General features: G+C 40.0%; 1 protein-coding gene across 2 annotated transcripts in view; it reads right to left on the reverse strand.

Annotated features, from left to right (window-relative positions):
* The window catches only part of LOC122867243 (glutamate receptor ionotropic, NMDA 2C-like), a 54745-nt gene extending 29025 nt beyond the window's left edge, over positions 1–25720 (reverse strand). Inside the window, exons 1-8 of one of the 2 annotated variants that reach the window (XM_044177777.1) lie at positions 24889–25720; positions 24357–24491; positions 14524–14881; positions 13191–13289; positions 4237–4302; positions 3011–3199; positions 1977–2317; positions 1376–1490 (exon numbers count right to left, since the gene is read on the reverse strand). In XM_044177777.1, the coding sequence (XP_044033712.1) occupies positions 1376–1490; positions 1977–2317; positions 3011–3199; positions 4237–4302; positions 13191–13289; positions 14524–14865 (1152 nt within the window). In that variant the 5' untranslated portion in view covers positions 14866–14881; positions 24357–24491; positions 24889–25720. Of the gene's footprint in view, positions 1–1375; positions 1491–1976; positions 2318–3010; positions 3200–4236; positions 4303–13190; positions 13290–14523; positions 14882–24356 lie in introns of both variants that reach the window. The other variant, XM_044177776.1, reaches the window with a different exon arrangement.
* Between the last annotated feature and the right edge of the window lie 966 nt (positions 25721–26686).

Consider the following 26686-nt stretch of genomic DNA (forward strand, 5'->3'; position numbering starts at 1 on the left):
TCATAGGAAAAAAAAGCTCCTTATAACTCCAGAACTTGCCTGAGAATCAGTGTTTTTATCACAGTAATCTAGTGATAACTGTGTGTACATCCATGGGTACATTGTAAACCGGAACTGCTAATAGCTACTTCGGCATACTTTTACCAGTAAAATAGATGTCTCAATTTTGTCTTGGGGGAGTCCACAACTCCTGTTGTAGGCCAAGAAAGGACAGTGAATGGAGTAAGAGTGAAGGAAGTAAGTTCTGTTCTTTGTGAATTTAGCCAGTTGGTGAAGACTCAGAGAATTTTTGTGAACTTTTTGTCATCATGTTCTTCTCACATCAAGACAAAGTGTGAGTCCATGCAGATGTTTTAAACAGTTGCTTACTGGTTGAGCCTTTTAGGGAGTGTTTTACCAGTGGGGAGAGTAAAGATTTAGTCTATTTGGGTGTGATGGTTGGCTAACTAATGCCGGATGAGAGCTACTTTAAGTCTTTATATTTACGTTTGATTCAGTAACTTTCTTAATCTTAATGGAGAGGCTGATATACACAGCAGCAGACCATGTCTTTATTGCGCTGTTGAAGTGATTGCATCTTTAAACAGTCTACCCATCGCTTGTGTGTCTGTGTATAAGTGTGGACATAAGCTTAATTTTTCAAAGCCCCTGAAAATGAGGCTTCAAATTTTGCATATTTCTCTGCAATGTTAAACATTAATGATTAAATAAGCAACATTCAGAGTTGAAGTTTGGTAAAAAACATCTTTAGATTTTATTCATTAAGAGTTGAACGCTCAAAAACTCAGTTAATCTGCTTCATCAGGACTGTGTGGGAGTGATTTGATCATATTTGATTGACAGTGGCTGGGTAACATAAGCAAACAACCTCACAACTCTCATCACATTTAGATTCAAATATTACCAAATCCTGATTGGTGCAAGTAGTGCCTGACATCAACATTTTTCCTGACTGAGATCTCTCATGTGAAATAAACAAATGTGTTCATGTTGGACTCCATCGCTGAAGTTGAAATTGTAGATAGTAACTTGCCCTGTCATGGTAATCTCTTTGTGTTTAGTGCTGTGAACATAATGGGGCTTTACAACAATACACAACAAGATGGAGGTCAAAACCAAGACTACATGGCCCATAGCTGACTATGGACACAGTAATCTGTGTCCATAGTTCATAATGAATTTGATGCACTTGGCCCTTGTCAGATTTATTATGTCATGGTTTACTGTGCCAACTCATGCCGGCCCTCTGTACAGTTGTAACTACACTGCACTCTATGGCATGCAGTATGTGGGCACATAACAGGACAAACACCTCATTGGTTCTGTGGTATCAGTGCCAGTATGTTTTTATGATTCAGTTTCTGGTGCCCAGTACCTTGTCCCAGAGTCTCTCCCGGTCCAGAGCGACAATGACCATGGAAGGATTGGAGAGGAAGCCTTGGTTGTTGAATGACAGATCTTTCCTTTCCCACGTCACATTCAGCATGTGCCTGCAGCCCACAGAAATATAAAGTATTATGACATATAGTATGCAATCAAAGACTTCTACATAACACCATAATTTGCATATTCATTTACACAGATAAACACACACAATGATCACCTCTTAATTAAACCTAAAGCTCCCCTGGGAGGGCTTAATCTAACATGGGAGACTGGAAGTAGCTCATTAGGGGATGATAGAGGCAACTGATTGGTGGAGGGCAGAGTGTTCTTACTGAGTGATTTTGCTGTCTGTTGATGTACAGTATATATCCATGACAGACTGTGGGGTGGGCTGTGAATAATTAATCCAGGTTAATTTGTATTTCAGAACACGTGCAAATGAGATACAAAATATTTTCCCATGAAAGTCACATGAAAAGTTTGAAAGCTAAAGTTGTGCTCTTCTGTCCATGCACCAGTAATGCTCACTGTAATAGGAATTGAAACAATACATTTCAAATTGTGTTTAGGCTGACAAAATTATGGCTCACCTGAACAGAGTATTGTTGTCTGAGTGTTTAGATGGTTTGTTGCAGTCACCATGTCCCTCAGGAATAAAACCGTACTGCTTCTTGAAGCTCTCAGCCCCTTTCGCTACAATGGCGACACCCTCCCTCACCCTCTGCCGCAAGCTCTTCCTCCACTGGTCCGTAATCACACCAATAACACCGACAGGGAAGCTGACAGGTGGAGGGCTGTCGGGGTTGCCCACGGCCGGACTGGGGAGGATCCAGATGTAGCCAGGCCCCAGCAGACCCACCTCAGCTGCATGATGAAACAAGTACTGCGCCTCCTCATAGGAACAATACGCCAGCAGGACCTGAGAGTCCACCTGCAGACAGAAAAGAAGTCTGTCAGTGGTAATTCACAGAAAAGAGAAAAAACTCTGTACATTCTGAACATTCAGCACTACTGTGGGTCTTCGGGAGCCGGTAGCACCAGCTGTTCCTCAGTTCAAACTTAAGCCTATAAAGTTTTTGCTAAGTGGAGATTTAAGCTTCACTAAATTAAAGCGACACAAATAAATTAAAAGATTATATCATACAAACTAGTTCTTAAGTTCTTACATAGACATTAGTTGTTATTAAATATTTCCACACAGTAACTGCCAGTGTAACTGTTGCGTAACTGTAACTGAACAAACTGACACAACTAACATTAACTTGCAAACATATTACCCATGTATGCAAATCTAAATATAATAAAGTCATACCTACATTTAAAAAGTATTGACAGTTTAATATATCGTATATATAAAATGTTATTTTTGATAGTTATGTTACAGCTAGTAATGCTACATTTGTGATACTATAACTGATTGCTTTAGATTGGACAGCACTACCGATGTTTCCTAGCAACTGATTTTAAAACTATGTCATTTTTTAAGTTTTAATGATGCAACCCAATTGCATGCTAGTTTGAAACTAGCTAGTAGTTAGTAAGAATTTAATGACTTTACATACAAATGTGTGGATTTAAGAATAAATTGTGCGACCCAATCCAGGATTCTTAAAGCTCATTGTACCTGCTGCAGCATGCGCTTGGTCCTTGCATCATTAGCCCCAACAGACATTTCCAGAGACAAGATATCCTGTAGATTCCACAGGAAATAGGAGGTATCTGTGTAGGACTGAACTATATGCACAAAGGTGTCGTAGCCTGGCAGCAAGCTGGTGATCACCGCAAACTCGCCCCAGTCATACTCCTCCATGAGCTGAAACAAGGATATATGGAAATAAAGAAGTGAAATAATATTATCGAAGGTAATGAGGATATAAAATGTGGTAATAAAGAATTATTGCAAATATAAAATTGTGACGGACTGATAATGTCAAGATCAATACTCTCACGTCTGTCCGGTAAATATGCAGCTGGATCCACCCAGCTTAGCTTAGCATAAAGACCAGAAACAGGAGGAAACCGCTAGCAAAAGTCCAGGACATAACCCCTCGTAAAAAGGCGAATTGTTGCTTTTACACACTGTTTTTGTTCAGATTAAACAAACAAGATATAATGTGTTAATTAGTCAGCTTTAGAGTTGCTGGTGGGTAGATTTTGTTACCTGTAGAAAAAGCCATTTCAAATCTACAGTTTTTCCAGTATTTATGCAAAGCCAAATTAAGGGAATGCTGAATGCTCCAGCTACCTATTTATCATACAGATATGAAAGTGGTATCAATCTTCTCATTTAACTCTTGGCAAAAAAGTGTAATTCTCGAAATGTCGGACCATTCCTTTAATTCTTCTTTTTTTAAGATGCATGGAGTCTAACACTGGGGTTGACTGCATCAGGATAGTAATGACAGAAACAAACTTGAAAGCTTTTAAAATGCTAAATGATTTTTAAAAGATGCATTTCATCACAAATAATTTCATAAGGGATGTTTCTCAGTTGTGGAAATGCTCCCACTAGATGATGAGGTAAAGTTGGGGTATCACAGACTTAACTGAGATTATCCCGTTAATTCCCAAAACATCGGCGATGTCAAGCCCTCTGATCTCATGAGAATTTGTACAATCTACCATAAATACAGACTGTATTAGTTTGTGGAAATCAGGCCAGAACTTTGGATCAGGGATTCTCCCACTGATTGTTAGGATGTCCCTACATGGTGTTAATCAGCCTGAGAGGTTCCAGTTGTCAGGCTTGACCCTCTAAACATTTGGTATGACAACCTAGATTATTTCCCAAATACTGTTTAAATGAGGTTTGATTGTCACTTACTGTAACACTGAATCATGTTTCTGTACCTTGAACATGCAGACAATCTGCTGCTCCAGAGACGCTCCCATCTGCAAGAAGGAGGATCCCTCAGCCTGTAGAGAGTAAGAGAGTCTCATTTAAGGATTCAGGTGGGGAAAATGTTTCATGGGGGTGAAAGGTGAATGACGCAACAGCATCTCCAGAGCTGGTTTTGCTCAAAGACGCTTCAGCGGGGTGGATGTTTGCTGTCACAGGGGTTTGAAGCGGTTTCTTGACGTTGAAGTAGTTTTTTCTTCTCACTATGCTACTATGCTGCCTTTTTGCCCATGCTTTTCTTTCATAAATGTACAAAAGGCATCTTATTTCATTTTAAGAACATGAACTTCTGAAAATGCATTATCATCAGTCCTGAATGGGTTTCATGGGCACTAAGGCCATGAATATCACCTGTGAACAGAAGAATGAATCAGCAAATGAACGTCCGCGTATGTTGTTGAACTTTCTGCCACAACAGAAGCAAACTAACGAAAGGTTTTCAAATTAACTCATCTGCTGCTCCTCATTTTAGCAGCACCTTTAACATTGTTACTGCTGCAGAACATTTAAATTTGGATGAAACGTTGCCACTACTAGGACAGTGCATTTTAATAATTTGTTCAATAAGCATACTACCACTTGTAAAAACATCACTGTTAAAAGTCACATAAGCAACACAGTGGAACCAATTAAACTGAAGTGACAAATGGGGAAAAAAGAAAGAACAAAATTTTAAGTGAGCTATGCTTGGACAATGAATCAGCTTTATGAAATGTTTAAAAATCTTCATAAATATCTGCAATGTCCTAAAAATTCATTGGAAAGTTCGTAAATTGACAAAATGCACACATTACAGTTTTTTATATACATACATAAGACAGCAAACATATAAGCAATAAAGCATTAAAACTTGGTTTGATTGGGAGTGATGGATACAACACACAGCTATCAAATACACACTTGCACCCACAGCAATAAAGATGCAGATGCAGAGTGATTTTTGTGTCGTATAAGGAACGGTAACCGTAAATATTTATGTTACAGTTTGCACCTTTATTGTCGCTTACATTTAACGATAGAGCTTTGATTGTCCATATTCAGCCTCGATCTAGTGCAAGTGTCTGCAAACTGCAAACACTCAGTACTGCTGCTCTCTTTCTGTCAAGAAGGAGTGGTCCGATGTTGTATGTGTCTGTGTGTGTTAGCATACATTTGCACACCATCTCGTTGTGTGTTCGTGTGTGCTGACAGATAAGATGGAAGTTATTAGAGCCCGCTGAACCCATGTGCATCAAACAGCATTCAAATAAAGTAGGCTATAGGGATGAGAAGGGGACTACTGGAGACTGTGAAGGGGACTGGATATAGACACAAAGAGCAGAAATAATCAACTGATAGAGAAGAAAAATATCTTTTTGTAAGTTAGCCGTAACCTTGCAACACTAACAACTAAAGAAATTTCTCAAGAATATCAAGTTTATACCAAGCAATGATTTGGTGATTTGCAGGTCAAAAGATATCTAGACATTTGTGACAAAATTGGGTCAAATTTGGTTGAAACTGAAAGTTTTTTAGACATTCAGGTTACACATAGTTTTTGTTTCAACAGCCTTTAAATTACTATATTTCAATGTGAAGCAGGTCCTAACAACACAATGAAATTGCTATATGTCTAAAAAACTTGTAAACCAAATTTAATCAAGTTTACACCTAGAGGTCTAGACACTTTTTGGCTTCCAAATTACCAAAACATAGGCTGCATTCAGGTGTAAACTAATAGCAAAACTAGAAAAACATTTTTACAGATTCAGCCGAAACTGTTCAACAGTCTGGATGCCCTGTCCCTGTCTTTTTTAGGTGAGACTGTGTAATAACAGAGCTTGGATGGAAGATCTAAAGAGCCTAAAGGTGCTGAAGGGCATAACTGAACCTGTGATGTAAGCAGGTGCAAGACCATGCAGGGGTGTAACACAGGTAGTAATATTCTGAATTTGATTCGATAACGGACAGAGAGCTGGTGCAAGAAGACGAAGATCAAGGTAATATCTGACAGGAAGTCTCAAAATACAACGACATACATGTATGCAGATAGAGAAGTCATGCATGAGAGAGTGAGGCAGGAAGAGACTGCGGGAGGGAGAGAGAGAGAGCAGATAGTGTTAAACTGTTAAAGTGCCATTTGGGACCAGGTCTCAGATCTCCTCAGTCTGTTCTCGTCTCCTTCCTGTTGCTCTTCCCTCTCCCACTACTCAGAGGCTCTGCAAAGCCCCAGATAGCTGTGCAGTCCGAGAAATACCACAGGAATATCACAGCTAGGCTGTCCTTCACTCAGTTTTACCAGTTTTATCTCTGTCTGAGCTTGTTTGAGACTCACCTCCGGAGGCTGACACTCCAGTAGACCACTGACTGGGCTGTGCAGCAGAATAGTTATAAAAATAGCAATACACAACCATGTCAGGCTGTTAGTGAATAAATAAAAAATGGCTCTGGATTGGCAGTCCTGGTTAGCTATACTGTCCCACTTCATTTGATATGACGGAGGAGTGGTGAGGTGCTTTATTTGAAGAAGTGTCATTAAAATCCAATTAGTTTTGTCTGAGCTATTAAGCTATCAAATAATGTGGTGAACCCCCCTTGGGTCAATAAGTGTTTCATCACTATCCAATTAGCAGCATTGTGAAATTGTGAAAAATCAAACAAACTCGGAAGCAAATGTGATGAAAAACATCCACTTTCCATCAAACTAAATTAGCTTCTTTTCCATGTTTAACTCTCACACTCATACACTCACATGAGAAGACAGAGTTCACCCTCCCCCCCTCTCGTCCTCCACTTCCCAGCCGTCTTGTTCTCACCACCTTGGCAGTGGGGCTGTCACACAGACGTAATTAGCAGTCCTACTGCAGGAGCGTATGGTAATGTGACAGGAAGACGGTGGACATGGTGGTTGCTCACACACTCCTCTTCTTCCAAGGGGAGAGTTCTGCGCTGTACCTCCCCTCAGTGGAAAGACTGGTGTGGGTCAAACAGGAAGCAGGCCACACACACAGATGCTCACTCACATATGGACTCAGATACATCTACACGTGTACAATATACTTTACTACAATATTCATTTTACACTTCTTTTGTAAAGCTTGTACATATGCACGCTTCCATCTCCAGTGGTGGAATGTACATACAATGTACAAGTACCATTTGGAGATGTCTGTACATCATTATTACCATTTTCTGCTACTTAATCATTAAACATCACTTGAGTCATTTCCACCAGTGTCCATTTCACACTCATGACAATTCTCCTAGCATACAGTGTGTATAGTGACATGGATAGACACAAATACAGAGCACACATGCACAAGTTTGAAAAGCATAATCAAACAGATGTTTCAGTTTCTAACCCGCTATAAACAGATTTCAGTGTAAAGACATATAGATGGGTTAATCTGTATTATGTGATTGCAGACAGTACTGTGGTTACAGTGAGCCTTTGCGTGTGAGTTGCACATTAGTGACGGGTTAGCTATAGGGTCACCAAACACCCCCCCACACACATACACACACACATGTGTGCACCCAAACTATCTAAGTGTTTAAGGTAATCACAAAATTTCACATTTTTTATCATTTCATTCTTGAATTATATTTTCTGAAAATGTTATCTCCCTACAAAGGTTTCAAAGGTACACTGCCATATATATGTAATCCTGGTGGAAAATACAAATCCATTTTTATTTTTTTTTCTCAGTGACAGATATCAGGTGAACTGACACTTTAAATCGAAACAATCCCATTTGCAGTGAGGGTGAATGCATTTGTTACATGTGAACACATTTTGTTTTAATAGATATATATAGATTTATTGTGGTAAAATGAACATTTGTGACCTCATTATGTTGGCAGAAGTGCTAAACTGATTCATTTTCAACCGTAGAGGGAAACCTTCCTGCCTTTCCAGCCCCCTGGATATATAATCAAACACTCCCACAAACAATTTGCTTCAATTTTGCCACTCAACGCCATAGCATTAGCAGTTTGACTGACTACGTTATTGAAATTATTGGGCCATGCTGTGAAGCTTGGAGGTGGCCTAGCCATTAACGTGCTTTCATTCCCAGCGATCATGACCTGTTTATGGAGTTTCTGGTTTCTGGACCATGAGGCCAAGAGAGAGCCAGACGTGGGGGGGCGGAGAGAGAAGAGACAGAACTACAGGAGGACAAATGGAGAAAGCAGGTCAGTCTGGCCACAGAAACAAACCCCCCAAAAAAGAAACTTGCACAGTGATCCAATGAGAGACATCTGGCTCATTGCATCACTTTGGTCCAATATCACAAACAGAGTGTGACCTTAGACTGCAGCCTTAGACTGAGACTGTAACTCCTGAAATATAATCTTCTACTGACAGCTTCAAATTGTAATAAATGATGTTATACGCTTGAATACTCAAGCTCAACAGTTTCTTTGCTTCCAAAATCCATCATATGCACACTTAAAAGGTACTTTTGTACCTGTTTACTAGCAAACACATAAAGCTGTCGGCTTTGTTTATTCCAGACTTTATCATCGTCTACAACCCCGATCACTCATTATTTGATGTTTGCAACTGTAATGAACAAAAACCAGTTTGTGTGATCATTCTCTATGAATTTCCTCAGAAACAGAGAGATTTAATAGTGCTTCCCAATAATAGATAAGAGTTGTCATCTGTAGCTAATTAATCTGTTAATCTGATTCACAGCAGCCATAACAACATGTTTTACTACACCCTCATTATTTAACAAGTACTAAAGAGTAAACAACTGGTTTTACAAAAGCAATTATGTTCTTTTATATATCCTGTGAAAATCATTTATCTGCAAAATGTAACCTTTTCAAAAACGCAGCCGTATTTGAAGCTTGGTGATAATGCATTTTTGAGATAGTCCAGTGTGTTTTAAGAGGGAGAGATTTATGAATCATTGAGTGTAGGAGGTAAATGAATTTTCTCAACACCATAAAGTCACTGGTGCCAGTCTGAATGATCTTCGCCACTTGTATCACATCCGAGCTACGCAATGAGCTCAGGTTATTTTATTGGACTCCTAGCAGCCTTTATACATAGTTCAATTTGCTTCCATCAGAGAGCAGGTTTTACCTCCCCAGAACAGCACTAACAGGTGTGTGAGGTCTTTTATTCCATCAGCTACTAGATTTTTATATAGTATAATTTGGGCTGTTACCTGCATGTGAGGGGGGCAGCCCCATGGTTTTTCTTATTACTTACTTTTTGAATGGTCAACCTATGTATTACTGTATGAGTGTTCTTTATTGTTTTTGTTGTTGTATTTATTGCTGCATTTTCTATAGATGGCAAAGTCAGGTGGTCGGTTGGTCTTCTTCTTCTACATCTGGGCACTGTAGTTTTTAGCAAATGTTACTCAGACAAGAGTAAGTAGTGCATTTGTTGTGGACTATTTTCAGCGACACATCAAATACATATTTGGTGCTATGGTGAGTATTTATGGCAAATGGGTAAATGGGATTGACTCAAAATAAACCAGTGTGTTTATTGTAATGAAGGAACATATCACACAGTGCAACAGTGTGACTCACTGATGTGTTTTTAATAGTTTTTGGACAACAATGGAGCTCTATGGCATAGAGGGATAGGATACACAGGGAGTACTTGTTAGTAGGATCAGTTCATTGTTTGGGGGGGGGTATTTATTGTCAATAAGAAAAATACATACATATATATGTAGACACCTCTGTCCACAAGCACTTTTATATTGTTTGGACTAGGCTTCTTCAATCCCATCAAAGGACATTTTAATCCTACAGCACACAATGATATTTTAGACAATAGAGTGCTTCCAACTTTGTGGCAACAGTTTGAGGATGGTTTTCCCAGTTTGGTGTGGAAGAACTTAACTGGCCTGCACAGAACCCTGACCTCAACCCCATCCAACACCTTTGGGATGAACTGGAACAGTGACGTGCCTCATTTGCTGCAGCCAACATCTTCCAGCTTCTTGTGAAACGCCTTCCCAGAATAGATTAAGCTGTTATAGCAGCAGATTAATGCCCATGGTTTTGGAGTGAAATGTACAACAATCACATATGGGTGTAATGTTTGGATGTAGTGATTCTGAAAACAAAACCAAATGTGGAGATACATGGTTTTTACAGACATTGATTATTATCATAATCATTACTATCATAATTGGAATACTCATTTATCAGACAGTGGAATATTGTGCCGAATAAATTAAAGTTTTGTTGTCATCATTAAAGTTTCCTGTTGTTTCCATGGGCAGTTTCCTCCCTCTTCCTCTCCTCCCTTTGTTTCCTGCTCTACTACTCCCATGACTCAACATCTGGATGCAGCACCCTCTAATGATCACCTAGCACAATGCAATGACTCACAGCCAGCCAGCCAAGAACACACACACAAAGACAAAACACACTCAACCTCTGATTTCCAACTCCTCAGAGAGACACGTTGCAATATTTTTTCTCTTTCCCTCACAGGCCCAATTGAACAGTCTTTATGTCTTTTCTCAGCCGTTCTTCACGCTCTCTCTCATTTCCTCCTCTTTGCCTTCGCTTGATGTGTGTGCTGTCTGACAAAAGACACGCTTCCTCTCCTCCCTTCAATCTTTTCATCTTTGTCTCACTCCCTCCTTCCTTGTTGTTGCCATAGAGAGATCACTGAGACAGGAACCATAAATAGGCGGCCCGGGCGGGTGCTGCTTCTTTTTAAACCCACCATCAAAGATATTCATCATCATCAGGCTATTGATAATCAAGCACTATTGAGCTCTTTTATCCCCTAAGAGAATCATGCACTCACACATATGTTTTTCTCCATCCAATCCACCTGTCCCATTGTGCAAGACACCTCTGACAACCTTAATGACAACAAAGGAGAGTATAAGAGAGAGAAAGAGATCGAGGGGGAGTGTGAGGAGGAGGGCTGAATGAGGCCTACGACAGGCAGACCTCAGAGGAGAGTGCTTTACTCTTTGTGCTATATAGAGAACTGTCACTCAGCACTTTGGGCTCGTCAGACAAACAGTCTGTCAGTAGATAACATCCCATCTGCACGTTTATCTTTTGCCGCTGTCAAGCAGAGAGGTTAAATAACTAAGACTGAACCAGCCGTGATCGGCCCTGCAAATTACAAACCAGAAATTGTTGATAACTGACTTTACACAGTGGAAGAACTGCATGTATCGACGAGTATCAAAAGCACATCTGGGGTAAATATGAACATCTCCTTGCAAATTTGAGGTGAAGCAGCAAAGGGTAGAGGGAAGAGGGAGGTTACGCAAGTAAATAGAAAAACAGAAGGAAAAGAAGAGTGAATGGTTTGGATTGTGGGGTGAATGATAAGAGCTGTGGGGGACTTCAGTCTCCTGAAGCGTCTAATTAACAGTTTAATGGGGTCCTGGAGCGCCAAGAGAGCAGGAAGGAGCACGGGCCTCTCGCTTCTAGCCACAGCCTTAATGGATTCAGCCGGCACACAACAGAGCCAAAAAACTGTATTCAAAATGTGTCAAGGAGTAAAGGTGATGGAGGGAAAAATGGTAAAACTGGAGGGATAGAGAGACTAAAGGGAAATGTGGAAATGAAGGGGAAATGAGACAAGTGAGAAGTGGACAGAGAGTAGAAAGACAAAAGGGAAGAAACATGGAAAAGGAAAGGAAAAGACAGAAATGGAGAAACAAGAATGACTCTCTCACTCATGACAGCAGGAAGAGAGACTTCTCTGTGAGACAGTAAAACACTGCCTTCAGGCAGCTGTCAGCCAAGCTTCATCGAAGCATCTTTCTCCTCTCTCTGTCTCACTCTACCTTTCCGGCTCCGCCATCAAAATACTGGAAATCAATCACCCTCCTGCAGCTACAACTCCTCCTGTTTAATACCTATCTTTGACGTGACATCTGCAGATACCTTTTGATTAACAGGAAGCTGATAAATACAACATCCTATAGTTTACAGAATGTTGCCTGGGGGTGATCACTTGCAGCTACATAGCTACACTTTTCAGCTCAGTATGGATGCTTCTTGTGGTGGGTAGGTGTAGGAATGCATCCATTTAGCTGTGTCTGTGTGCTCTAATGTGTGAGGGTGTTCATTTGCATGTGTGTTTCTATGTGTGAGAATTGGTTCTATAAATACAAGGTGTTGATGATGGCAGCTAAGCAATTAAAGGAAGGAAGGGAAGATGAGCAGAAAGCATGGAGCGCGAGAGTAAGAAGGGATGGAGCCATTTTGCAACTTAAAAAGAGACAAAAAGTCTAGATTAAGAATCCGCCTGGTGTCATCAATCTCCTCTTTACAATCTAACTACACAGCTCACTGTTCTCCATCTCCATTCATCAATAAGATACATGCTAACTCATAGCAGGAAAAACCTGCTGCTCTTCAAGTGCGCTGGGATGATTGATTGAGGCGCAGATCGCCCATAGCACTTGTCTCCCCTTGCAAAGTTTCCCTTCCCACAACTCAGACTTTTCCCAGCCAGGGATTAAAGGAGCTGATGAGGGTCGATGACTGCAGTCATCGCTGATAATTTACCCATCTGTATTGCTCACATTCAAATATTTGCATGCAGCGAGTTGCTTGCCAAAGTAGGTTTCACCGCTCTGACCTACTTAAGTTGTTAAAGCTGAATGACGCCGGTGTGGAAGAGTTCTGACTAAGACAGGAGTCTGTGAAGAGCGGGTGCTGCTTCTGACAGGGTTTACATTGCAGGTTGTTGTTCATCTTATTACTACAATCTTTTTTTCTCGCTTCCTTAATTGCTGATTATAGTGTTTGTGACAAATGTAATATCAACAGCTCTGGGACACAAAGTGCATTTTTTGTGTGTGTCATCACTGTGGCATAGCAAGAAATCAGTCTACTCTAGCCCCAGTTCAAGCTCCAGGGTGGTGATAGGTCAATGCTGAAATGATCAACATTATTTTGACAGTACCTTGTATGGGATAACAACTGCAGAGCCGCCACTGATACCCACAATTGGCAGAGCTGTCTGAGTGGAGAGGAAGTCCAGGATCTGTGCCACTTCTGCCACCTGAAGGCAAAACAGACAGATTCTGTGTTTGCATAAAGACAGTTGAATGGTACAGCACTATTTTGATCAGGTTATACAGTACTTAAAGGTATCCTGTGGGGGTTTTTTAGCACTAGCACGCTATGGAGCAATGCTTTTATTAGTGTGGGCCCGTTTTGTGTTCACACATGAGCATGCAGGTGATGCGATAAACAGCCTGCCAATAGTTTCACGCTGTTCTTCTGATCTACAGGTGGTGGTAACGTGCCAGGTAACGCAGCAGTGCGCCAGAAAGGGCAGCGAAGAAGAAAACTACCAGCAAGTAAACATGGATGTAAACAATCCAGGTTTCAAGTTTTATCAAAAAAATTGACTTGGCTTTGCAAATGTTCAGGGAAGAAGGAAATGCATTCAACACATTTGTTAGACCTCAAGGATACACAATGCAATTTGGTGAGAAACACTGAACATAAACTTTGTTTGTTTACAAGAAAACGCCACAAGACACCTTTAAAATGCTCAGAAAAATTAAAATCTAAAATTCCATGACAACTGGGCAAACTCCATCTGCTGATGAACATCATAAGATACAATCAAAAGCTCCAGAACAACTACTGAAAGAAAGACGTACCAAAAGACTTTTTAAAGGGAAAAAAAGGCTTACAATTTTTTCCCCAACAGTGATTGCAGTCGGTATTGAGCTATGTTTTTAAGGTGTACCGGGCAATTTTGCATGTTTCCCATCCCAAATAACAGATCTGAAATTGCGGTGATTTCAAAGTAAAAATGTAATGGGTGGGCTGGGGTGGAAGTAACAAATTACATTTATTATATTTTCTAATTACATTTATGTTAATGTAACAAAGCAATCTTGTGTAAAAAAGCAGTAAAGTGCATTTGTTTCAAGTATTGTAATTTGAAGAGTAAACTGATGTTTTTTACACAAGTAATTTTACAGTTAATTAAAATTTCTTTAAAGTGGCAGTACTTTGAGGGACTATTTACATTTTGCTTTTACGATTTGGTGTCACTTCTTCTCCCTTTACAATACAAAACCATAGCAACACCATAATTTAATTTGAGCAAAGATAGTACATGCTTGGCATTTCAATTTCAAGCTGACAGGACAGGTGCTTTTTTACATAAAAATGTTGCCTTGTGCAGCTTTAGGAAACACGGATGTGAGTGACTGAACACCGTGACTCTGGAGATGATGTTCTAACAGAAAACCCAAAAATGCATAAATCATTTTTACCTGAGTGCCGGCCCCCGAGCCCACATCATCCTCAAACACCACGCCATGCAGTCTCTCTGTTGCCATGGTATTGCAGAGGTGTGTCAGAAGGTCACGGGGGTTGGTGTCGTTGACCAGCACGGTAACTGGGCTGACCACCACGGGCAGGTCCACGAAGTTTTCCCCACTGAGACGACCTCTGACCTCATTCTGGTAGCTGGAGCCGCTGAACACCACCGCCACGTTGATGGACGGGTGGAGGAGGAGCGGCCGGGCCAGCAGGGGGAGCGGGGAGGAGATGAGGAGGAGGAGGAAGAGAGGAGGCCAAGGAGAGGGAGGAGGATGTCCCCTGGGAATGGCCATGTTGGCAGCCTACTGCCTGGAAAGGAGGGGTAGAAAGAGGGCGAGGGAGGAAGGGAGAACGAAAGGAAAGAGAGCAACATTTAAACATACAAGCTGCTTTACTTTTATGATGTTTTTGACATAATTCATCATAATCCGTCAGTACATATCCATCCCTTATTTCTCTCTCCTGGTCTCTCTCTCTCTCTCTCTCTGACCCTTTTGTATGACAGTATTAGCCCTGCATTTAGACTCTTGTGTCATGAGGAAAACTGTGTATGTGTGTGTGTGTGTGTGTGTGTGTGTGTGTGTGTGTGTGTGTGTGTGTGCAAGTATGCGTGCATGTAATCCTCCATAATCCAACCCCCAGTGTCATGACTGTAATCACCTCTCCATCTCTACACATCTCTGATTCAGCACAGACACACACACACAGTGCAAGCAGGATGCCAAAACTGTCACACAGGTCCTCGACCCTCATCACTGGGATTACATTACATTACTTCAGCCAGCCTCTCACCACGTGGTGTGATGTCATTGGCCTAGCCACAGAAATGCAAGAAGTGAAAAAGCTGCAACACTAATTGCTGTTGAAATCTGTAAACTTGTACGTAACATCTTCATTAATTACATGTGGCTGGTGGAAATGTAAAACTCTAGTTTTGGTGACTTTCATTTGAATTTAATTACATGCGCATATGTTGTCAAAACCAACTGGATAAGTATTTCGTAGTTAATGAACCACTGACAATCACTTTGTACATGACAGTGACGATACCTTCTTTAGAAGACAGGATGACCACACACTACGCTTTATTATATAACCAACATTTTGACCAAACTTCAAGGCAGGTTTAACACAGGTTTATGGTACCGCCTTAAATCTGGTGTCATCAGTATGTTAAATACATGAATTAAATACATTTATGTTCACTACAAACAGTGGTGAAAGAAGTACTCAGATCTTTTACTTAGGTAAAAGTTGCAATACCACACTACAGAAATAATCCTGCATTCAAAATTTTACTTAGGTAAAAGTACAAAAGTATTAGCATCAAAATATATTATGCAGAACTACAAATTTCTGAATGATGTATATTATATTTTTGGATTATAATTATTGATGCCTTAATGTGTACATTACTTTAATGTTGCTGCTGGTAAAGATGGAGCTAATTTTGATTATTTTATAAACTACTGGGTATCTTGTGAATGTTCCTCTGGGAATCAATTTAGTCTTATTTTATCTTAATCTATAATAATACAACATAATTTATTTGCTGATTATATTTTACATTATTAAGGTGAATCTGCAAAGTTGTAACTAAAGTTATTGATATAAATGTAGTGAAGTAAAAGGTACAATATTTGCCTCTGAATTGACATATAAAGTAGCAGAAAATTGAGGTACTCAAGTAAAGTAAAAGTACCTCAAAATTACATTAAAGTACAGTACTTGACTAAATGTACTTAGTTGTTTTCTACCAGTGATTACAAATATTCAATATTAGAAAATTAGTTGAAACAGCACATTGCAACATGAAAGACACAGATATTTACATAGATTTAGAAGATCATATCCTTGCATCAATAGTTCTATTATCTACTACATGGGTCTGAGTTGCGTATTTTTATAAAAATTGGCAAAAACGTTGTTTACTTTTCCAAAAGAGCGTATGTTCATTTCTCCCTCGACCGCCACCTCCTGATCAGACAACGTGGGTGACAGAGGTGTGGGTAGACCAATCCTCTGAAACTATATAGCAGGTTGTATTCTACTCCAAACCGCTATGCAACGCAAAGGCTGCTAAGTCACGCCCACTTTTGAGCAATCAAATCATGAATGATTTGACCAAATCCTCATAATTATACCCCACATGCATTTACAGTAATATGTCAGAAACATGTCATATTATGGAAGCTAAAGACACTCTATCCTTTCACTGGGAATTTAATATTTACATACATTAAAAGGAGACATAACATGAAAGCCATACTTAAAGTATGTCCCAAAAATGTTTAAATGTCACCCAACTTGAAGAAGGCAATCTAAAAGAAAAAAACAAACAAACAGCAGTGATTAGAGTTTAGTGTTGGGTCACTTAAAATCGGTCACTGCCACATAACTCACAGCAATGAGTACACCATCAACATTTGCATCTGGAGCAAGCCACTTCAATCAAATGTTTGCTGTTTGAAGATCGACCTGAACCTTTGATAAAGGCAGGTGGGCTTTCTTATGACGAATAAAGATCTCCACATACACACACATATTTGGTAGGCGGTTTTATATAGAGTGTGAGTCTCATCTGTGGCCATCAGAGACACCCTGATAATTAACAGCACCTCCCAGCTTTGATTCAAAGCTCCTTTCAAAGCAACATTGGGTCAAATGTGTCCCACCCCTCCTCACTGTTCATGCTCCTGGCAATATTAATCATGCATCTTAATACGGTTTTAAGCTCCTGGGCTTTGGGTGTCCATGGCAATAAATATACAGTTTAAACATTTGAAAGACAATCTATTAATGTTATTAGATGCTGCTGATAGATCAACCTTTAGTCAGTACATGGTTATAGCTGGAATGATGGCCATGGAGCAGGTTTATTAAGGATTACTTCATTGCTATGTGTGTTTTTGTTAAGCATTTATGTTATGTGGATGATGTTTGGTTCCACAATTCAAAGACATTTTGATTTGTTTTCTTTAAGATATTTGCGTTTGCAAAAGGTAAATGATGTTGCACATTTTCCTTTTGTAAAACCGAATTACGTATTAAAAGTGTATTGAGCAGTGTCATCGGCATCTGCAGTGACATTTTGAACATTTTGCCATTTCAGCTGCAGTGTCCATATAGACAGGGGTGTTTTGGAGGGCATACATAAAACCACATCTCAATCTTAATTAATGTCTGAACTATGATTTATGTAGATCCCCCAGGGAGTTTATGCAGATTTTACACACTGCAGAAGACTGTCTTACACTTTTTCTCTAGTAATTCCTGGGATTGCTTGTTTTGACTCACTGAGATCACTTATTACTCCATTGAGTCATTATACCTTGATATGAACACAGAACAGCCGTTAACCCACCACCCACTGGTGCTGGGTGGAGATTAAAAACAGACAAACCCTGCACGCAGCAAAACTCTGAAAGGAACAGATTGTAAATGGCAGACATGAGACAAACAGCATACGATTGTATTTTAAATAATCTGCAGAATAAAATACAACATATTTGCACTGTAGATATCAACCTTTATGTACAGCTAAAGCAGAAAAAACAGGTAACACAGATAATCCTCAACCCACTCTTTTATTTACCAACCGCAGGGGTGCATACAGCTAATTTTACAACCTGGGAGTTACAGAGTTAGATTAATATTGTAGACAACTTGATGTCCTTTGGGTTGTGAGATGTTGTTGCTTAACATGATTAGTCTGTGGATTTCTGAGATAGATATATAACTGAGCTGCAAATATACACAGAGTAATTACACTGAGTGTTACACTGGGTAAAATTAAGATTATGTGGAGAATCTTGTACATTGGAAATATTAAAATTTTATATCTAGGTGTCTTTTTAATTCAGTGGTTTATGCAGCAATAAGTATGTGCATGTAAAATCACACTTCACTGCTGTGTTTGTTGACCAAATCCTTTTGTAAATTAGTGCTTATTTTTCAACAACCAGTGGAAACAGGGAACAGTTTGCAATGTCCTTTTATTTTTTTTATTTTACTGCTTGTTACGTGTTACTAAGAATTTAAGCTGATTGAGTTTGCAAACAGTACTATGCAAATGACAGTAATGCAGGAAAAGCCATGAGTTTGTAGTATGGGTGATTTGTACAAACAATCACAAAGTGGCCATGATAAGCAAAAGTAATATTTAGTAGTAATCATATACTTCAAAAGTCGTGGAGGGAAAGGGTGATTGTGGAAACAGGAGGACGATTGCAAAAGATAGAAACAGCGAAAGAGCGAACAGGTGAATGCAGACTGGGTGGCTTATATCACTGGAGAGCAGGTCAAGTGTTCATTTAACAGTGTAATTTCTGGAAAAAGGCATCATAATGGGGCCTCAGATTAGCTGTGTGTGTGAGTTTCATGTTCTTATATACCGGTGGGATTTTAACCTGAATGCACACTAACCCATGGGGACTTGTGTCACCGTGGGGATAAAAATTGAGGTCCCCATGGGTAGAGACTGCTTTTTGAGGGTTAAGACTTGGTTTTAGGGTACAGGTTACAATTAGGTTATGGTCAGGGTAAGGGTTAAAGTTAGGCATTTAGTTGTGATGGTTAAGGTTAGGGTAGGGGGCTAGGGAAAGCGTTATGTCAATGACTATCCCCCACGGGGATAGTGACAAACGTGTGTGTGTGTGTGTGTGTGTGTGTGTGTGTGTGTGTGTGTGTGTGTGTGTGCGCGCGCTCCAGATTAGCAGCAATATAACAGAGTGTGATTACGACATTGAAAGGATGTGAACACAAGGGACGGACCACAATGTGTTTCATCTAAATTGAAATCACACACAAACACAGTACACAACAACAGTAAGCTGACTATCTTGTTATCTTTTTAAACTGAATTTAAACATTAAATACATGAAAAAAGAGTGTTTCAACCAGAGAGAAATAAATAGGAAAACATCACCCTCCTTATTATTTATTATCCTTAAATCCTGTTGTGTTTGTGCACTTATTTTCTAAATTAAATTCACGTGTGCAAATCAAGTGAGTGAGCATGGTAGTGCATGCACCCGGTTTTCTATTATTATGGAGATTTCCAGATGGAGTGCAGCTCTGCCATGTGGGATAAACTCTTTCACTGGGACCCACATAAGCATCAAATTACTACACACATCCAAATTTATCCTACGATGTACTATTAATGAAAACTAACCATACAGCTGCAGTGATACATTTTTGAAGACATGATAGAGCATGGGAGAAAAGAACAACAGGATTACTGTGTGCCGGTAAATGAGGAAAAACCTGTAACATCAGAGGAGTGTGCAGCTAGTCACCCTTCATCATCCACCTACCCTCACATTGGTTGCAGGTTGATTTTAACAGTTATTAAGAAGATTTATGGATGATTTATTGAATGATAAAAACAAACATTTACACTATACAAATTGCTATACTAATTTATCACTCCTTTTTATATTTGTTTCCCAAATAATGCTAAATAAACAAAACATCCAAAAAATGCAAAATCATTTTTCCAATGAACTGTTCACCTCTCTATTCATTCCACTGTAGTAGGCCTTGATTTCAGTGTTCATGAGCCCAAAAAGCTAAAACCCGCTGCTTAAAAGTAGATGTTGAAAGAAGTATAAAGCCGATTAATGCGTCGCACTTTCAGGTGTCTAAAAAGAGAGTAAAGATTTGTTTTTGTTTTTCATGTAATTCCATAATAACAATGGGAAAAACGACCAACATTGATTCATAAATGGAGACTTTGGAGACTTATAATTAAATGTTTCAATTCAAGCGAGAAAGCCCTCTAGTGGCCGTACTTATTATGACCTCAATGAGAAGTCAGATGACGTTTAACACAGGAAACAGCTTTTCGTGTCCCGTTTTCAATCCACAGTCAACATTGTTTTTATTAAGCATGATCATAATCGATCCATGACCTTAACCAAGTGTTTATTATTGTAACCATGACGATGAAGCTCCCCTAACCTTACAAATAAGTCATTTTAACCCTAAACCCTGCTTCCCAAACCTTAATAAGTACTTAATTTAATCCAAACTATGATCTTTCCCTAAACCTAACCAAACCTTAACCACAGCATTCTCACAAACAGATTTATTTTTCAACAGTGATTTGTAACAGTTTTGGAAAGCACAGACAAAGGATGTCGTCCTGCCGATAGGGCCATCAGAACAGAAAACACTTCTATGTGTTGATACATTTCTACTATATAAAATACTTTACAAATACATCCTCATTTTTGAGCTTTTTCTCAAGTAATAATGAATATTTTCAGCCTCTTAGCTTCTGATAGTTTATCAAACAAAACATCCTCAAAATGCAAAATCATTCTTCCATTGAACTGTTCACTTCTCTGCTCATGCAACCATGTAGCAGGTCTTGATTAAGGTGCTCATGAGCCAAAAAAGTTGGGATCCACTCCTTGAAAGTGGAGGTTTATGTTTAAACCAAAATTCATGTTCATTAGCCAATTAATATGTTGCACTTTCAGGTACCTAAAAAGAGAATATGATTTTTCCTTGAACTCCTTCATAACAATGGGCAAAAAAGACGAACACTGATTCATAATTGAGTTCTTGTCTGTAGCACAAACACAGTACTAAACTGTCTACCGTGAATGCCCAGAATAAACAGGTACATTATGAGAAAACCTGTTGGACCACATGATGAGCTGATGCTTAAATCTGTCCTCTGTTGAAGTACCATATACCTCCTGGGACATACAGTATATATACAGTAGGGAACGTTCAATCATTTAACTACTTAGCTGGGATATGATGGAGTCCCCATACTGAGTCCCCGGGGGGTGGAGAGGAAATGAGCAGAGAGGATCTAGTTGATGGGATGAGGATCATCACCAGAGAATTATCAACATGTCTGCCTTGAACCTTGTTTTTACACAACACCTACGAAACTGATTTGATTGCATTAATTAGGGAGCTTGAATTAGTGGGCTAGTATTAATGTAGTAGCTAGACTCCTTCCTCTCATCAACATACTGCAGGCACGGCACTCTGACAGCTGCATGAAACATCAGGATTCTCTAGAGCCTCATATATGCAGACTTCAGATCAGTCCAAGAAATCCCAGTGTGAAAACTTCATTTCAAAACTTTCATTTCCTGATAGTGGTATCCTAACTAATACTGAAAATTCCTAATTAATGCTTGATTTTAAGCATTTCAAGAGCAAGAATAACTTCACTATGCTTAGCTCTGATGACTGGAAGCTATATGCAGTGGTGTAATAACTTTTAATTAAGATACTAAGTACGAGTCATACATTCAAAAATCCAAAAAAGGTTTTGCAGCAAAACATACTTAAAGTACCAAAAGTAAAAGTACTCTTCCAGCCATAGCTGTTTTCAGCTAAAAAGCTCTGATACACTAACTTTACGCTACCTGCCGAGCGAGTGACAAACAAAGTTAGCAACTAGCTGGTGAACATAGTGGACCATTTAGCAGCAAAGAGCCAGATTTTCCCTCAGGAGTTGGTAGAGACCAATAACAGACCTAAAATGAGAATGAATATTGGACTTACATTCATCAGGTGATCAGAAACATATTAATACTAATATTGCTCCCTATCTGGTAGATGAGTAAATAAGCAACTGTTTGCTAAAAATTTGTCTTAGAAGATGATAATATGTCAGTTTTGTATTTACAGCTTGTTTCCGCCGCCCCCAAATGGCCAAAAAATTAAGGAAAGTATGGAGGGACAGACTAAAGCATTGTTGGTTTTGGTGTTTTCACTGGATTTGTTGACTATAAGAAATATAATATTAGCCTTATCCTAGCCTGATATTGACTTTTTTTCTCCTAGAAATAATGAAGTAAATGCTTTTAACATTCTTCCACTAACGAACTTGAGTAATGGATGTGTGAAATGGGTAGGTTTCCTTAGATTCCACTACAGGCATAGATAGATCAGCGCTACACTGTCTTGGGCTTGTGGACATGCAGTTACAAAAATCTAATGAACTTCAATACATGACAGTACACAAGGAAAAGACTCAATGAAGCACTTCCATCACCCTTTCCTGAAGTCATCATTAAAACACTTACATTAATAGTTTTGTATATGACAGTCAACAAACCACAGAGCCCGAACCAGGAGCAGCCACTCTGTCAACCAGCTCAACTGCTCCACCCTTCTCTTCCTTTTTTTATTCCTCCATCTCTCCCCCTTATGGATGAATTGTGAAAGACAAGTTGATATGTGAGTGTTGCACATGCAGCTCTCATAAGTCCATGCTCATGTATGCACGCATGCCCCAACACACACACGCATGCATGCACACACAGCTAATAAACATACAAATTAAACTCACAATATAAATAAATGAGTGTGTCATGCTTAACCTCGGAGCTTATTGTGAAACATATCACATAACGTCTGACACATGAATTTATCATAATTAGGGTTTTAACAGCTAATATTGCAACCCCATCTCTCTGTGGGTTGCTGCTCTCACACGTAAAGATTTGACAGCTTTACGGAAATCGTTAAAGGCCGAACGTATCAGCCAAGATGAGTGACGGTGAAGGGGTGGGGGCATTTCTAGATCGGATTGGCCCCCTACCAATCAAACGTAAAGCAATCAAAATCTCAGTGACACCCAATCTGCTGCCACAAACAGATGTTGAAATACTTAGAAAAGCAGACATGAAATGGTGCAAGTATGCATCCACACACATATTCCTGATTGTCTGTGTTATTGTGAGTTGTGAACAGCTCAATTTTCCAGTTTGTTTCATTTGAAGGATTTTCAGAAGCTTGAAGAGGTAAAAGAATGGGTTTTTTTTCTCTAAGCATCCCTTTAATCATCTTGAGGTACCTTAGATTTATCTTGGGACCCTTTGGGGGTCACAAACCTCACGTTGGGAACCACTGGTCTATGTAACTGTGAACTGTGCAGCTAAAAGAAACTGTGGTACTTGATGTTGCAACATGATATATGTTGATATAGAAGCCTGAATAGGTAAAGTATCCATCCAGTAAGTCAAAATAATAAATGTAATTTTTTTAAAGAGAAATATGTACTTTTATTGTCCTGTTAATCATCTTGTGACCCCTCAGATTTATCTTGTGAGCCCTTGGGGGGCCCTGAACCCCACGTTATGAACCACTGGTCTACGATACAATGAACTGTGCAGCTAAGAGAAATTGTGGTACATGCTGCTGCAACATGATATATGTAAACTGGAGCAGAAAGCTTCTGTCACAAATGGAGAAAAATTAGAGCTGCTACATACAGCTTTTGGGACAAATCAATGAGCATTACCAGATAACTGATACGACATTAAAACACCGCAAATGTAACATCCATAACCCATAAGTAAATGAGTCATATTGAGTCATACATGCAGGTATGGAAGGATTTGCACACACACACACACATTTACACACACTTCAAACAAGCAGCTAACCACCAAACCTCAGAGTGAAAAATGCTAATATGTCCTCTTACAGTAGTTCCTGTTATAGTAACAACTGGCTGTTCTGTTTCTGTCAGCAGCAGATAGGAGCTTTCTCTCGAGGAAACTCTTTACTTATAAAAACTGAAAGTATGACTGCACTCATACTGTGAGTCTATACTCATACTCCCCCCTGAGCTTCTTATTCTAGTATCTATCTATTATGTCTCTATCTATTGCTCCATATCTGTCACTTATATATAAACTTTGAATTCCTGACAGTGGATCAGATTAAGTGACAGAATAAGGAATAAGGAAATGTGTTTATATATTTGTGGGTGTGAGAGAGCGAGTATGTGTGACACACTTACCTGTGCTTTCTGCTGTCATCCAATTTGAACTCCTGCTGCTCCATCGTTGCCCAGCTGCTATCCTCCAAATGTCTTTCTCTCTATTTCTGTTTCTTTCCTTTTCACCCGATTTTCACCTCTCTCCCCTCTCAGCACCTGTAGGAGTACGCATTTAGACGCGAGTGTGTGTGAGTTATCAGTGACTCTGTGAGTGTGTGTGTGTGTGAGTGTGTTTGGCAGCTTTGGATGTCTGCACACTCCCCTGGAGGACTTCACAACGTGACAGCAAGCGTATGTGATCTCCCTGTTTCTCCAAAAATCTCTCTTTCTAACTCCTCACTTTCTTCGACCTTCTCTCACTTCTCTCTTTTTCTGTGTGTCACAGTGAACGCATTTACAAGTGGTCATGAAGGTGAAGACAGGACATCAAAATGGGAAAGGAGAGGCGAGGAAAGTGAGGGAAAAGGAGGGTGACAGAAGACGAGAGGTGCAGGAGCCCCTAGACGAGCACCAGCGTATGTGTGTGTTTGTGTGCATATGTGCATAAACCCACTGTGTTTAGCTCTCTGTCTGTATCCCTCAGACTCCCTGCTGGTCGGATGAGGAGAGGAGCGAAAGGGGGGGAGGAAGAGTGATAAAATGCCTCTTCAGCGGAGGAGCACAAACGCCGATAACACTTCAGCAGCGGCGGCGGTGACGCTTCCCCGCCATCTCCTCCTTTCTCCCCCTCTCCACCTCCTCTGTCTCCTTTTCCCTCTCCCTGCTTGGGGGTAAGAGACACAACAGATCCATGGGAAGTTAGAAAATCTCACGGACAGATAGGGAAGGGTCCTGTGCACGCCTCTGCATCTTTGGAGCAAAAGTTTTTCCCTCCTTCGGTCCAGTTATCAGCCCCTGTGGGGATGGTACTCCGCAGCAAGGGATCCCCCCGGTGATGATGTGCCTTCTCAGGTCCTGTGTGATCAAAAAGGATGAGGGGAGAATAAGATTTGGGTTTTTTGGCCCCCCTCGCCCTCTTTCCCATATGGATGTGAGGTGATCCAGATGTTGGTTGATGGTGGGAGCGTCGGGAACACGGAGAGAACAGCGGGACAGATGGCAGGTCTGCGGGGTCGGGCCGGCTGTGCACTAGCAGGTCCTCATCCTGTTGCACTGATTTGTTTTTTGTTTTTTTCCACCAGAGTTTCTCTCTCTCCCTCACCGTTGCGCTACCGCTCATCTGCCGGTGCTGTCACACCAGTAATCCTGCTTTCCATTTCCTCTTTAACTCCATCTTTTCTTTATCTCTTTCTATCTCCTCTCACTCCATCACAGGAGGGGCTGCATGTGAGTCCTGATAATAATGGTGTGAGGATTTAGCCTGCCTCCCTTCCTCTCCTCCCTCTCTCTCACTTCAGCGCAACCCCTCCTCCTCTTCCAGCCCACTTTTGCTCCCATTTTCTCAGTATTATTCACCTTCATCCTGTCACATATCCTGCATCATTTTCTTAAATCACCTCACTGTATTGCTCTGCTGTTTCATTCCTTATCTCTGCCTTTTTACTTATCTTACCTTTTACCATCAACTGTTCCAGAATGAGTCATTAATAGTATTGTTTTTCCAGTCAGGACCCCCACAGGCTCTGTCCATTGTTTATCAGTGTGAATACATTTTACTCTTTAAGTCAGTAAGCTAACAAACATCACATTAACTTTGGGATATTGACAGAAAACACACAAGCCAGTAGTCTAACCAAGAGATGAAGCAAACATTGCAATGAACTTGGTAGTGCTGAAACAATTAGTCCATTAAAGGAGAATTCCACCAATTTTACACATGAAGTTCAGCTTACTGATCCTAAGGAATGCAACTCAGCCTGTGAAAACAGGAGACTTTTAAAGTGTCAGTAAATAACCTCTCATGGTGTCATCAAGATTATCTCAGCTTTGCCTTCCTGACTTTGAATTTTTAACAGAAAGCCTGCGTTGGAATTTGAAAGATGTGCATTTTCCAGGCAGGGGAAGTGTTCAGACAGAACACAAAGCAAATTAACCACAGGACTGTTTGTATAGTCTTCGTTTGTTTGACCAATGTACCAACTGTCCAGACTTTAGCTTTGGCTAGTTAGCAAAATACACACTGTGTGTGCATGGAGTGTGTGTCCAAGGGCGCAGATCTCATTACAATTTAGGAGGGGACCACAAACATGGAATTCTTTCAAGAAGTTTTACGGGTATGATTAATGTAACATTAGATAGCTAGCTACCTCTAAACATGGATCTGGCTGGGGATAAGTTAATTCACTTGAGGCAGTAAACACAGTCTGGTTACGTTTTTAAACTTTTCATTCTGTTGATGGGTAGATTTTATC

This window comes from Siniperca chuatsi, linkage group LG20, assembly GCF_020085105.1.
Source record: "Siniperca chuatsi isolate FFG_IHB_CAS linkage group LG20, ASM2008510v1, whole genome shotgun sequence".
In the NCBI taxonomy this organism is placed as follows: domain Eukaryota; kingdom Metazoa; phylum Chordata; class Actinopteri; order Centrarchiformes; family Sinipercidae; genus Siniperca; species Siniperca chuatsi.